Consider the following 15,428-nt stretch of genomic DNA (forward strand, 5'->3'; position numbering starts at 1 on the left):
GTTTAACGTCCCATCCGAAAGACGGCACCCTACACAGAGCAGTGTCCCCAATCCCCAATAAAAATATAAATATACTAACCATTTGTTAATTGCTCTCAACTGAATATGAACGTTGTTCATCTTAATAACCCGTCTCACTCCCCCGTTCCGCTAGCGGAACTCCTCCCACATTCCACTGAAAAGGCAGAGCGCGAAATTCAAAAAAATGTTTTTTAGAAATATTTAACTTTCACACATTAACAAGTCCAATACAGCATATGAAAGGTACACATCTTGTGAATCAAGCCAACATGTCCGATTTTTTAAATGTTTTACAGGGAAGACAAAATATGTAAATCTATTAGCTAACCACGTCAGCAAAAGAGAGCACTTTTCTAACTCCATCAGTTTTTTACTCCATCACTAGCTATCACTAATTTGACCAAATAAAGATATATATAGCCACTAACCAAGAAACAACTTCATAAGATGACAGTCTGATAACATATTTATTGTATAGCATATGTTTTTTTTGAAAAATGTGCATATTTATGGTATAAATCATAAATTACATTTCAGCTACAATCAGAAATTGCACCGAAAGCAGCCATAACATTTACAGACACCAACGTCAAATAACTAATTACTCATCATAAAACATATCTGAGAAATACATACTGTGCAGCAATTGAAAGACAGGATTCTTGTGATTCCAGACAATATTTCAGATTTATTAAATGTTTTATAGCGAAAACAAAATGTAGCGCTAAATTAGCATAGCCACGCCAGCCAGAACCAGCTGGGCGCCCAAGACCAGTTCACATGCACGACCGATATATGAAATAACATTATAAATTGGGTCTTACTTTTGCTGATCTTTCATCAGAATGTTGATCAAGATGTCCTTAGTCCAGATGAGTCGTTCATTCCATTCAGAATGGTACCTTTCCCACTTCATTTAGCATGGGTACTAGTCGAGTGGCACGGATCTCTCCAAGTAAACAAAGTCACACAACGGAACACGGCAAAACTCCCGAAAAAAATTCAAATAATCTGATTAAACTATATTGAAAAAACATACATTACGATGATATGGTCTCATTTATCAAATCCGAGCCGGAGATAGTTGACATCCGAAACGGCAGCAAAACAAAACACAATCTCTCTTCTAAGTCGCGCGCTTCAGACTTCCGGAAATGGACGGTCACGTCAAAGAAATAGGTCTTATTTCACGTCAGAACAAGATAAACACAAAATTTCTCCTCTGACGTCCTCTTGACACCCAGAGGAAGGCGTATGAGGTGTGTTTCGGGTCATAGGTGGCATGACCATGTATAGGCAGAGCGTTGAAGCGAGCATAGACATCTTGCATTCTACTTCCTGTTCAGGGAAAGTGCTGCCAAATGACTTCTGTTCCACTCAGAGAAAAAATTCAAACGTTTTTAGAAACTAGAGGTTGTTTTCTATCCAATAGTAATAAAAATATGCATATTGTACTAGCAAGAATTGAGTACGAGGCCGTTTAAAAATCATACGATTTTCACCAAAAGTGAAAATAGCACCCCTGGTCCTAAATATTCTGAATCTAGTAATCATTTTAGTCTAATAGACTACTGAGATGGCATTCTGAATCTAGTAATCATTTTAGTCTAATAGACTACTGAGATGGCATTCTGAATCTAGTAATCATTTTAGTCTAATAGACTACTGAGATGGCATTCAAGAAATAAGTTGTTTTCATCTAACAAGTGTTTTTGTGTGCAACCTAATCCAGTGATTGTCATGATTTTCAGATTTACAAATAGACTATTTCTGTATTTACTGTTCAATGGAGATGACTTTGCCTACATCTTTGAATACTAATATCATGGGCTTCTTTTTGGGGGGCTAATTCACTACCTGGTTAAGTGGAAACTCCAAACACATGAGCTAGATTGCAAACTCTAAATGTAAACCCAAAAACGCGAGCTAGATCGCCAACTCAAAATATAATACCCACTGTTAGTATCCATAAGTTAATCTAGCAGTACATTTTATGCCCTAAAAAACTCCCCAATGATGCCGATGCAATGGCCGATGCGCTCCATAGACGGCAGCAGGCTCCCCTCCCACAGTAGGCAACAGGCTCCCCTCCCACAGTAGGCAGCAGGCTCCCCTCCCACAGTAGGCAGCAGGCGCCCCTCCCACAGTAGGCAGCAGGCGCCCCTCCCACAGTAGGCAGCAGGCGCCCCTCCCACAGTAGGCAGCAGGCGCCCCTCCCACAGTAGGCAGCAGGCGCCCCTCCCACAGTAGGCAGCAGGCGCCCCTCCCACAATAGGCAGCAGGCGCCCCTCCCACAGTAGGCAGCAGGCTCCCCTCCCACAGTAGGCAGCAGGCGACCCTCCCACAGTAGGCAGCAGGCGCCCCTCCCACAGTAGGCAGCAGGCGCCCCTCCCACAGTAGGCAGCAGGCGCCCCTCCCACAGTAGGCAGCAGGCGCCCCTCCCACAGTAGGCAGCAGGCGCCCCTCCCACAGTAGGCAGCAGGCGCCCCTCCCACAGTAGGCAGCAGGCGCCCCTCCCACAGTAGGCAGCAGGCTCCCCTCCCACAGTAGGCAGCAGGCTCCCCTCCCACAGTAGGCAGCAGGCGCCCCTCCCACAGTAGGCAGCAGGCTCCCCTCCCACAGTAGGCAGCAGGCGCCCCTCCCACAGTAGGCAGCAGGCCCCCCTCCCACAGTAGGCAGCAGGCGCCCCTCCCACAGTAGGCAGCAGGCGCCCCTCCCACAGTAGGCAGCAGGCGCCCCTCCCACAGTAGGCAGCAGGCGCCCCTCCCACAGTAGGCAGCAGGCTCCCCTCCCACAGTAGGCAGCAGGCGCCAGCGAAACAACGGGCAGCTGCAGGGTGTAAACTTTCATTACCGGAATCATGAGAATAATGTACTTTACTGATTGACGGGTTTTGATTGAGGTGACCATGTAGAAATATTAAACACAGCCAAGTCAAAGGGTCGCAAAATGTCTAAATGGACCTAATATACAGACATTTATATCCATCACTTATATTACAGCAGAAGTCTCATCTGTCCAGGCTTCTCAACTGTTTCTGTTGCAGAGAATCATTGTGTGTGTGTGTCAGTTTGCTAGACCAGATTCCGGAGATGTTTGCAGACACCAGGGAGACTGAGACGGTGTTTGGACCGGTCATCCAGGCAGGACTGGAGGCACTGAAGGCTGCAGACTGTGCCGGGAAGCTGTTTTTGTTCCACTCCAGTCTGCCCATCGCTGAGGCTCCTGGGAAACTGAAGAACAGAGAGGACAAGAAACTGGTGGGAACAGACAAGGAGAAGGTACACACACACACACACACACACACACACACACACACAAGGACAAGGTAAACTGATATGGCTACTCAGCGTGGCAGACACACAACACAGAGGGAGAATGTGTTCTCTCTGGTATTGGTTGGGCAGTGAATGACTCCGTCAATGTGTCTCGCTCCTCTTTCCCCCCCAGTCTCTGTTCCAGCCCCAGTCTGGTTTCTATAGTAACCTGTCTAAGGAGTGTGTAGCACAGGGCTGCTGTGTGGACCTCTTCCTGTTCCCCAACCAGTACGTCGACGTGGCAACGCTCGGCGTGGTGCCCGTCTCCACTGGCGGCTCAGTCTACAAATACACCTACTTCCAGGTAAACACACACATTTATACACACACTGGCTCTGATCCAAACCCCATCCACCCTTCTCCTGTTATCTGCCTTCACTCACTCTGTATATGTGTCAGGCTGAGATGGACCGCGAGCGGTTCCTGAATGACCTGCGGCGAGACGTTCAGAAGCCGATGGGCTTTGACGCTGTCATGAGGGTCCGAACGAGCACAGGTAGGTGTTTCGCTCTCACACACACTTCACCTAGTGTTAAATAGTCTTGTTTTTCAGTGCCATCATAATCTCCTCCCTCTCTCCTCCAGGTATCAGAGCGACAGATTTCTTCGGCTCGTTCTTCATGAGTAACACGACAGACGTGGAGCTGGCAGGGCTGGACTGTGACAAGACTGTTACCGTGGAATTCCGCCATGACGACAAGCTCAGCGAGGACACGGGGGCACTCATGCAGTGTGCGGTGTTGTACACCAGCTGTAGTGGTCAGCGGCGTCTGAGGGTCCACAACATGGCGGTCAACTGCTGCTCCCAGCTCGCCGACCTCTACCGGAACTGTGAGACAGACACAATCATCAACTTCTTCTCCAAGTATGGTAAGAGTCACACGTTGTCTATCCAACTGTTCCCCTCTCTATACAGTGCCTTGCAAAAGTATTCATCCCCTTTGTGTTTTTCCTATTTTGTTGCATTACAACCTGTAATTTAAATGGATTTTTATTTGGATTTCATGTAATGGACATACACAAAATAGTCCAAATTGGTGAAGTGAAATGGGATTTTTTTTTTTTATAATTTAAAAAAAACTCAAGTGCTGCCTGCAAATGTATTCACCCCTTTGCTATGAAGCCCCTAAATAAGATCTGGTGCAACCAATTACCTTCACAAGTCACACAATTAGTTAAAGTCCACCTGTGCGCAATCTAAGTGTCACATGATATCAGTGTGTATATATACACCTGTTCTGAAAGGCCCAGAGTCTGCAATACCACTAAGCAAGGGGAACCACCAAGCAAGTGGTACCATGAAGACCAAGGAGCTCTCCAAACAGGTCAGGGACAAAGTTGTGGAGAAGTACAGATCAGAGTTGGTTATAAAAAAATATCTGAAACTTTGAACATCCCACGGAGTGCCCTTAAATCCATTATTAAAAAATTGAAAGAATATGGCACCACAACAAACCTGCCAAGAGAGGGCCGCCCACCAAAACTCACAGGTCAGGCAAGGATGGCATTAATCAGAGAGGCAACAAAGAGACCAAAGATAACCCTGAAGGGGCTGCAAAGCTCAACCTTGGTGATTGGCGTATCAGTCCATAGGACCACTTGAAGCCGTACACTCCACAGACATGGGCTTTACAGAAGAGTGGCCAGAAAAAAGCCAATGCTTAAAGAAAAAAATAAGCAAACCAGTTTGGTGTTTGCCAAAAGGCATGTGGGAGACTCCCCAAACATATGGAAGAAGGTACTCTGGTCAGATTTTTGGCCCTCAAGGAAAACTCTGTCTGGCGCAAATCCAACACCTCTCATCCCCACAGTGAAACATGGTGGTGGCAGCATCATGCTGTGGGAATGTTTTGCATTGGCAGGGACTGGGAAACTGGTCAGAATTGAAGGAATGATGGATGGCGCTAAATACAGGGAAATTCTTGAGGGAAACCTGTTTGTCTTCCAGAGGTTTGAGACTGGGACGGAGGTTCACCTTCCAGCAGGACAATGACCCTAAAGCAACACTCGAGTGGTTTAAGGGGAAACATTTAAATGTCTTGGACTGGCCTAGTCAAAGCCCAGACCTCAATCCAATTGAGAATCTGTGGTATGACTTAAAGATTGCTGTACACCAGCAAATGCCAAGGGGAATGAATACTTTCGCAAGCCACTGTATGTTAGTGAAATAGTTAACTATGTTTCTGGGTTACGTTACTAAGAGAGCATGTATAAAGAACAGCAAGGGTTCACTCAACAAACAACCAATTCTACTTCAGATGCGTTATAGCAGTCTGATCAGTAGGATTTAAACTTCATGTCTGGAAATGGATACCAATATGCTTTTTCTCTCTCTGTGTGTGTAGCGTACCGCAGCCTATTGAACACCCCCACCAAGACGGTGAGAGACACCTTGGTGAACCAGTGTGCCCAGATTCTGGCCTGCTACCGCAAGAACTGTGCCAGCCCCTCGTCTGCCGGACAGGTCAGTCACTCACACAGCCCCCCTCTTGGACAGGTCAGTGACACACGCATGATACACAGACACTCACCCGCACACTAAATGCTCACCCCAACACCACACACACACAAATCCCCCACACACATAAATCCCCCACACACACAACAACTTATACACACGCACTCAGGGGCGTCGTGCGCCCATTATTTTAGAGGGGGCACAATGTACGTGAGAAAGGCGTTGCCACCTGACCTGAAGTTGGATACATTTGCATTTTTCCATCACCTGAAACAGCTTTTTCCTGCAATTTACAGCCACAATCGTTGGGCCTAGTTCTCTGTCAAAATGTCTATTTTCCTGCTTGTGTGTCCTAACATACCTCTTTACTTGTTCAATTGTCATTTTAATGAGGGTGTCATTCTGACTGTTGTCAATCACACATCTCAATGTACGGCACTAACATGCCTAGGATAATACATCCACGTTACAACACAGTACATGGGATCATAACGCACATTATAAAACGGGTTGTTTGGATCCTGGATGCTGATTGGACGAGGAGCATTCCAAGCCGTTCTGTATTGGCCGTCACAAACACACCTATGTCTGCTCACCGTTCCATCTGAATGATCACTGCGCCTTCATCAGAATTTCATGTTCCTGTTGCTGTCCCACTCAACTCTTGTATAGTTCTCAACTCGCCGTTATTTCCCCTTGCTTCCAGCCTAGCATTTAGTTTGGTACAGCGGGGGTTAATATAAGCCTCACTGTCTGCCTGTCTGAAAACAATGTTTCACTTTAGAATGTTGATCTGTGTCCTACCATACGTAGAGTGAACGGTCACCAGACGAAACTTTTACTGAGCCAGTCGAAATCACGCATCAACGTCATTATCATGGACATATCCATGTTAAATGTCAATAGGAAAATGCAGCCAGTGTACTGTCATTCTAGGTCCAATGTTTGACGTGACTGAGTTAGCTGATGTTGGCTAGCTAGCAAGTGACAAGAATGTTATACAGCCTTCATAGAAACCATTTTGTTTAGAATGGACGACCAGTCCTTTTGCATAGCAACTAAGGAAAAATAATTAACGACTGGGTCGTGTCTGTAGCAACATGACCAAAAGACTGTTAGCCATTGATGTCGTTCTTTAGTAACACACACCCCAAAGCAAATCAGGAGGAGGAAGACAGGTTATTCAAATAGGACAAAACATGCTTGGAAGTAGATGGCCATTCTCCCCTGTCCACAGTGGTTCTCTCCTGTGATTCTCTCCTCAGAACAAAGGGACAGGATATACTTTATAACCCAGCCCTAGCCTGTGGTTGACCAATTAGAATTCCTTGCAATAAAACTGGGCCAATGGCCCAATAACAAGTATCCTATTTCAGATTCAACGTATTAACAATTTGGACCAATAAGAACGTGCCACAAGTAGCTGTAAGTTCAGGACTGACATTATGTTGAACTGAAAACCAACACTTTCCATTGATAATTCCCTATCACAGAAAAACACTATTCATGATACAGCACTGCCTCGTGTGCCTTATAGCTTAATCATCAACACAGGCACGTATCGTACGGTGCCAGATTACAGTTAAACTATGTATTTTTCTGCATATGTAAGCATACAGTACCGTCAAAGTATTCATGCCCCTTGACTTATTCCACATTTTGTTACAGCCTGAATTCAAAATGTTTTAAATCATTTTTCTCACCCATCTACACACAATACCCCATAATGACAGTGGAAAAAAAAAATTTAAGCATTTGAGCAAATATATTGATAATGAAATACAGAAGTCTAATTGAAATAAGTTCACCCCCACTGAGTCAATACTTTGTAGAAGCACCTTTGGTGGAGTTTACAGCTGTGAGTCTTTCTGGGTAAGTTTCTGAGCTTTTCACACCTGGATTGTACAATATCTGCCTATTTATTATTTTCTAAATTCTTCAAGCTCTGTCAAATTGGTTGTTGATCATTGCCAGACAACCGTTTTCAGGTCTTGCCATAGATTTAAGTCAACTGTAACTCGGCCACTCAGGAACATTCAGTCATCTTGGTAAGCAACCCGTGTGGATTTGCCCTTGTGTTTTAAGTTATTGTCCTGCTGAAAAGTGAATTAATCTCCCAGTGTCTGGTGGAAAGCAGACTGAACCAGGTTTTCCTCTTGGATTTATGCCTGTGTTTAGCTCTGTTATGTTTCTTTTAATCCTGAAAAACTAACTCCTCATTCCTTAACGATTACAAGCATTCCCATAGCATGATGCAGCCACGACTATGCTTGAACATGTGGAGAGTGGTACTCAGTAATATATTGGATTTGCCCCAAACATAACACTTTCTACTCGAGAGAAAAAGTTAACAGGATGCATGTTTTTGAATATTTTTATTGTAACTGATATGAGACCTACACGTCGTTCAGATCAGTGATAGATTGGCGTATAATAGAGCCATGTTGTGAAGGAGCTGGCCCCAATGCATGACGTTGTATCTTTACCTTGTTATATACTGAGTTTATGAACTCAGTATATCACTCTTGTCAATTACTTTAAAATTGTGGAGTAACTAGAATGTTCTTGATCCATCCTCAGTTTTCTCCTATCACAGCCATTGAACTCTGAAACTGTTTTAAACATTGAGCGGTTTCCTTCATCTCCAGCAACTGAGTTAGAAAAGACACCTGTATCTTTGTAGTGACCGGGTGTATTGGTAACCATCCAAAGTGTAATGAATTACTTCACCCAGTTCAAATGGATATTCATTGTCTGCTTTTTATTTTTTACCCATCTACCAATAGGGCTACCATCTACCAATAGGCATTGTAAGACCTCCCTAGTATGTGGTTACATATGTGTCTGAAATTCAGTGCTCGACTGAGGGACTTTATATACTGAACACAAATATAAAAGCAACATGTAAAGTGTTGGTCCCGTGTTTCATGAAATAAAATATCCCAGAAATGTTCCACAAAAAGCTTATTTCTCAAATTTGTGCACAATTTTTTTTTACATTTCTACTTTACCGAGATAATCCATCCACCTAACAGGTGTGCCATATCGAGAAGCTGATTAAACAGCATGATCATTATGCAAGTGCACCTTGTGCTGGGGACAATAAGGCCACTCTAAAATGTGCAGTTCTGTCACACAACACAATGCCACAGATGTCTCAAGTTTTGAGGGAGTGCGCATTTGACATGCTGGGTGCAGGAATGTCCACCAGAACTGTTGCCACACCGCCTCCAACGTTGTTTTAGAGAATTTGTCAGTACGACCAACCGGCCTCAACCGCAGACCACGTGTAACCACGCCAGCCCAGGACCTCCACATCCGGCTTCTTCACCTGCGGGATCGTCTGAGACCAGCCACCCAGACAGCTGATGAAACAGGAGTTTTTCTGTCTAATAAAGCCCTTGAGTTTTCCTCACATTCTGATTGGGGGGGCCTGGTGCCCCAGTGGGTGGGCCTATGCCCACCACAGGCTGCGCCCCTGCCCAGTAATGTGAAATTCATAGATTAGGGCCTAATTCATTTATTTCAATTGACTGATTCCCTCATTTGAACTAACTCAGTAAAATCTTTGAAATTGTTGCGTCTTGTGTTTTATATTTTTGTTCAGTATAGATAATTCCGTGTGGGGTACAGAGAAAATCAAAAATCATGTGGAACCCTATTGTGGCAAATCTCAATTTAATCCATTTTAAATTCAGGTTGTAACACAATAAAATGTGTAACAAGTCACGTGGTGTGAATACTTTCTGAAGGGTACTGTATATCAAATTAATTTACTAACATACCTCCTGAGAGTCCTTCCATCACCAGCAGCTAAAATCAAATGAAATGCTTTGTGTGTCATTCTCTACACTCTTTTTCCTCCACTGACAATACGGTCTGCACAGTCTCCGTGGTGCACTCACTTGAGGGCTGGGTTGCTTTTTGTCTGGTCCAGTCAGTGTGCCCCCTGTACAAAATACCACTGACAGAACTTTTTATAAATAATTCTGATAAAACATGAGCTTAAAAACAAAGTTTAGTAATTCATTTACCATCTGTAAATGTTATAAGACAAATCTGAGTGGGGCATGATTCTGCTACACACACTCATACCCTTTCCCCTCTGTCCTCTCTCCTCCTGTAGCTGATCCTACCAGAGTGTATGAAGCTGCTGCCGGTCTATTTGAACTGTGTGTTGAAGAGCGACGTGCTGCAACCGGGAGCTGACGTCTCAGTAGACGACAGAGCCTACCTGAGACAGCTGCTCAGCTGTATGGACGTATCAGAGAGCCACGTCTTCTTCTATCCCCGCCTCCTTCCCCTGGTGAGACACACGCTGCTCGCATGACAAAGCATGAGAAAACATGTAAGACCATATTACATCAATGTTAAATCGTATATTAATCCAATCTCTTCCGTCCCAGGTTAAGTTGGATGGAGGCTCGTTGCCAATGGCAGTGCGTAACTCGGAGGAGCGCCTGTCAAAGGGTGGAGTCTACCTCCTGGAGACAGGGCTCTACCTCTTCCTGTGGGTGGGAGCCAATGCCCAGCAGGAGCTGCTCAGCAACATCTTCGGCACGCCCACCTTCAGCCAGATAGACCCCAACATGGTGAGACACACACACCTCTCAACTTCATACAAATCATCTTCCTGCCTCTAAGAATGTGTGTGTTAGCAATCTCCTAAATGTGTGTGTTGCGTTCCAGACGAGTCTGCCAGAGCTGGACAACCCGTTCTCCCAGAGACTCAGAGAGATAATCGTCTCCTTCAGATCACAACGATCACGATACATGAAGGTCACTTCACTACCTCTCTTGCTCTCTCTCTCGTTCTTTGTCTGTATCTTTCCATCTCTATATTTCTCTGTGTTGTAGTTAGAGTATACTGTGTGTTTGTGTTAACATCTCTCTCTGCATGTCTCTAGTTGATGGTGGTGAAGCAGGAGGACAAGGCGGAGCTAATCTTTAAACACTTCCTGTGTGAGGACAAAAGCGCCAGCGGAGGAGCTTCCTACGTCGACTTCCTGTGTCACATGCACAAGGAAATCCGCCAGCTGCTCAGCTAGGACCCTTGACCTCTGATTCTTCAACCCTGACCCTGTCGCCCCTCAGAAGCGCTTTCTTTTATTTACCTAATAAACTGAACCCCTCTCCCTCTGTCAGCGAGAGGCCAGAGACATTTACACAGCCTCATGGCAGATTCCATGTGTCATCATATGACTCTAAACTATTCCAAACGTCAAGCTCTAAAACAACTGAAGCTAATCCACTGGCCAACGGAGGAGGTAGAGAGTGTGTGTGTGTGTGTGTGTGTGTGAGGGAGAGCACTGCTGTTGATTTGTACTAGGTGTTCTGTCTAGCACTGAAGCCCGTTGTAGCTGTACCCCCCCCCCCCCCCCCCGGCCCGTGGTAGAAACACCCAGTAGAACTAAGGAAGATGACACAAACTAGACAGAAATAAATGCTGTTTTCCATCTCTATAATAATTTTTCTATTTGTCTTTATTCTCCCTCCTGTATGTTGTGTGTGTGTGCTCCTCTGTGACTTTTAGAAACACTACTAAGGCAATAGGAGAGAGGGCAGGAGTATATAGAGATAAACTGTGGTGATAGAGGTTCATCTACCAATTGAAATGTCTATGCATTGAATCATCCAGACAGGTGAGGGGTTTGAACTTTCACCTCTGACACCCTCACAGCGTCAACCAGCGTTGGGTCCCACTATGACTCGCACAGGCACACAGTACAGACGATTTGGTGGAGGTGTGTGTGTGTGTGTGTCATGTTGTCTTTACTAACGTGTGCATCTGATAAGAGACCATTCTGACACAATGATTCCTGTTCCCTGTGTGTCTTCCTGGCTGTATTTGTCCTATCTGTGAAGGGAGGGAGTTACTGGCGGTGCTTCTCAATATTGAGGTCAGTCAGAGAATAACGGAGTCATGTTCAGGAGGTACGAGACTGGAGAAACTATTTGAAACAAGGAAGTACGTTATTTTAATTTTTTTCCGTAGCAGAATGTTTTGCTATGTTGTCCCTTGCTGAACACGACCCTATGCTCCAAATACAGCTGTGTCTCTGAGTTGTCACCCTCAGGACTGTCTGCTGTAGCACCTCAGTTCAGATTTACATATATATAACCTGCGTATATAACCTGTACAGAATTAAATCCTCCATTTTAAACACCTGTCTCAAATGCTGTGGTTTGTTAGTCCAAATCAGTCGCTGCCCCTCTCTCTCACACACACACACACGCTTGGTTCAAAAGCACTCCTGCTTTTTACTTCTATCGCAGGGGGGATGGTGATGTGTTTCTGAAGGCAGAGGGATCCGCTCATAGGTACACACAGAATAATTTTCATTTCTGATTGTGCGTTTATTTTCTTGTCTTTACCACTGATTTTGTGTTTGTTACCCTCTACTCCAACCCGTCTCTGTTGAATGGCCCTTCTTTCTGACTGAGATTTTAAGTTTCACTTTTCTTTGGTTTTGTATTTGTCATTTCTTCCTGGACTCCTTAATAAAGTTATTGTTGAATCACAATGCCATGTTCCTCCCATCCCTGTACTTATTGGCTTGTTGGTACTATGATTACAGTAGACTAGACGCGTCAGCATGCTTCCCAGCTTAAACATTTCGGAAGAATTTGCATATATTAGGGTAACGTTTTGGACTAGGGTAATGCTTTTTTTGTGCAGTTCGGGCACCATTTGTTTTTCTTGAGACAAGTTGAAGTCGTTAGCCGAATACGCCCCTTCGTCGGTGATTGGTCAACAGTAGGGATTCGTCAAAGTCTCAATCAGAGACTTGTTTTCATGCACATCTTTTCATTGAGAAATACTGCACCAAACATCTTAGATGTAAAATTTTGCGTGACTAGATTTCCTCTGCAAAATGTCAAGATGAATGACAGATTTCCTGTTTTACACTGAAAAAGAATATAAACCCAACATATGAATTGTTGGTCCCATGTTTCATGAGCTAAAATAAAAGATCACAGAAATGTTCCGTATGCACAAAAGCTTATTTCTCTCACAAATTAGCTAACAGGGTTAGGGTTAGCTAACATGCTAAGTATTCCAAAATAGGTAAAAAGTAGTAAGTAGTTGCTATTTAGTTGCTATAATGCTGAAGTTGTCCATGTTGAGAATCAAACTCGATGTTCACGTCATACACCCAGGTTCACGTCATACACCCAGGTTCACGTCACACACCCAGGTTATACACCCATCCATCCTGACCAACCACCCTACGTTCTTTTTCGCCGTTAAAAAAAAAAGTTGATGTCCGCACCCCTGGGGAAATCTAATTAGTATAATACAAAAATCCCTATTTTAAATGTGTCAATCCGCCTGTCGCACTTCCACATCTTCTGTGAAAGGTGACGGAGCTATAGTGTTTGTCAGACCATGAGACATCCCGAAAATCGGTCTTCTCGTAAAATCGTCTGTAGCGTCCGAACGGTTTGGCCTACAAACTATTATGACCCCTCTATGGAAAGATGAGACTCACGAACACGATGGTGTTACCTGCCTACTTCTGTCATTAGGTTCCCAACCGTTTGGGCTATGACCCTTTGGGTATATGACCCCTCTTTGCAAAGGTGAGACGCTCACGAACATGTACAGGTCGGTTGTTTTGCCCACAGGCCTCAAGACTAATCTGAAGGTCCCCTGGTACAAGTTGAATAAGTGAATGGAAGTATATAATGGAGACTGTTTAATGCCAAAAATATAGGGTTAAATACATGTAAAAACAAAAGGTTTCCTGATCGTTCTTATATCTCTCAGATATAGGAGATACACTTCAGAACAAACTTCCTTTTGATATTTTGTGTCTATCATGAAAGTGATGACTGTTATTCATCAAATAATTACCTACTATGTTTAACTGTTATTAGATTAAATAAATCCTGTAACAAATAACTCATTAGGAATTTGGGGCACCACAGGAAAAGTTGTTTAACGAGTTACCGTCTGCCGAATTAACTCCATGAAATAAAGATGTAACAGTCACTAATTAATCCATTTCCTCATATCAGTCTCATTTCTGAACGTTGCAGACTTCGTGAATCAGCACAAACCCGAGTCTTACTAATCATTCCGTACCGCACAAATTGATTTTATTATTTATTTACTAACAAACTAAATTATAATATAGGATACACACACACGGTATAGGTTATTGATTAGAAACTTAATACAACGACAAGTCCCTAGCAGACTAACACTATGATACTTGTTACATCAGATGTAGAGTTAAAGAGAGAGAGAGAAGCAACACTTGGATACATTTGGGAACTACACTCACAGTAACCCTAATACCTTGCCCCGAACTGGCGCTCTTATGGGTAAGAAGTAATACATGTATTTACATTTTGAAGGTCTTCATCGGGGATCTCTGTTGGACCCAGGCCTTCGTGGGTTCCGCTTGGTGAGGAGGGTTCAATTGGGCCTTATTTCGGATGGCCTTCTCTCGTATGTCCTTCTCCTTCGTTCTCAGATGTAAGTCTCCGATTGTCCACAAAAGGTCACAATGTCACAATGTCCTTCTTAGTTGTCTATTTTTCGTTCTGTAAGAGTGGACTTCTGAGAACAGCTAGTCAGCCGTGTCGATGATCCCAGAGTTGTGATGAGAGCAGCGTGGTCGACGATGATCCCAGAGTTGTGATGAGAGCAGTGTGGTCGACGATGATCCCAGAGTTGTGATGAGAGCAGTGTGGTCGACGATGATATGAAGAGAATAACCGGATGGTGCTACTTAAATTCACTTTCTTAGATACAGTACTTAGAACAGCTTCTCAACCATAACATTGATTGTTAAATGGTTTAGATTTACACTGGTCTAATGTCCATTGCTTGTGTTTCTTGGCCCATTGCTCATGTTTCTTGAAAGCAATTTGACCATGAAGACCTGATTCACGCAGTCTCCTCTGAACAGTTGATGTTGAGATGTATCTGTTACTTGAACTCTGTGAAGCATTTATTTGGGCTGCAATTTCTGAGGCTGGTAGCGTAAACTCGTACATCGACTTGGTCAGTACAATTGCCCTTATTTTAGCGCCCCAAAAACGTAATACTTCCAGATCAACTGTAATGTCAATACCATTGTAAGGCACAATTTCTCCCCTTTCCAACAAAATCAATTACATGACCTAAACACTGCCCGTTTCTGCATAATTCAAGCAGGCAATGAGCCCCGTCGGGTCTTTTTAAAAATGGCGGGTGGGGAAGCGAAACTAATGCGTTATAGTGAGAAGGACAGATGTCGTGTGGGAAAATTGCTTTTTTCACTCGATGTGTCCAACTTATCACCTTATCGCCTCTAAAATGTAAATAAAACACTATAAAGAGTTTATATAATGTGTCATTACATACCTATTTGAAGGTTTGTGTCGAATTTGAATCGTGTTTTTAGGGCGGAGCTAAAGTGATCTTAGAAGTAAACAGCGGCTTTGAGAATGATGATCGCATGCAATGATTACGAAGAAAATTACTAGGTATCCCCCCCTTACCCCCGCCACTGTCCATTTCTTGTTTTTAAACGATGAGCGAAGTGCTACACCTGATGGAGAGAGATTGTAAGACAGAAATCGTTGCTTTATGCGTGCTGTACGTTACGACATGACACGTCACGATGTAACGGAGGGTC

The 15,428-nt window shown here is 44.0% G+C and overlaps 1 protein-coding gene across 5 annotated transcripts in view; it reads left to right on the top strand.

The window, feature by feature from the left end:
- Window positions 1–12,320, top strand: part of LOC139570076 (protein transport protein Sec24C-like) — a 30,317-nt gene extending 17,997 nt beyond the window's left edge. For 3 of the 5 annotated variants that reach the window (XM_071391576.1, XM_071391578.1, XM_071391579.1), the window contains 9 exons: window positions 3,092–3,302; window positions 3,472–3,642; window positions 3,738–3,834; window positions 3,924–4,208; window positions 5,684–5,835; window positions 9,923–10,102; window positions 10,203–10,388; window positions 10,486–10,575; window positions 10,704–12,320. In XM_071391576.1, the coding sequence (XP_071247677.1) occupies window positions 3,092–3,302; window positions 3,472–3,642; window positions 3,738–3,834; window positions 3,924–4,208; window positions 5,684–5,835; window positions 9,923–10,102; window positions 10,203–10,388; window positions 10,486–10,575; window positions 10,704–10,844 (1,513 nt within the window). In that variant the 3' untranslated portion in view covers window positions 10,845–12,320. The remainder of the gene's footprint in view (window positions 1–3,091; window positions 3,303–3,471; window positions 3,643–3,737; window positions 3,835–3,923; window positions 4,209–5,683; window positions 5,836–9,922; window positions 10,103–10,202; window positions 10,389–10,485; window positions 10,576–10,703) is intronic. The other 2 variants (XM_071391577.1, XM_071391580.1) reach the window with 1 other exon arrangement.
- The last annotated feature ends 3,108 nt before the right edge of the window (window positions 12,321–15,428 follow it).

This window comes from Salvelinus alpinus, chromosome 3 (assembly GCF_045679555.1).
Source record: "Salvelinus alpinus chromosome 3, SLU_Salpinus.1, whole genome shotgun sequence".
In the NCBI taxonomy this organism is placed as follows: Eukaryota; Metazoa; Chordata; class Actinopteri; order Salmoniformes; family Salmonidae; genus Salvelinus; species Salvelinus alpinus.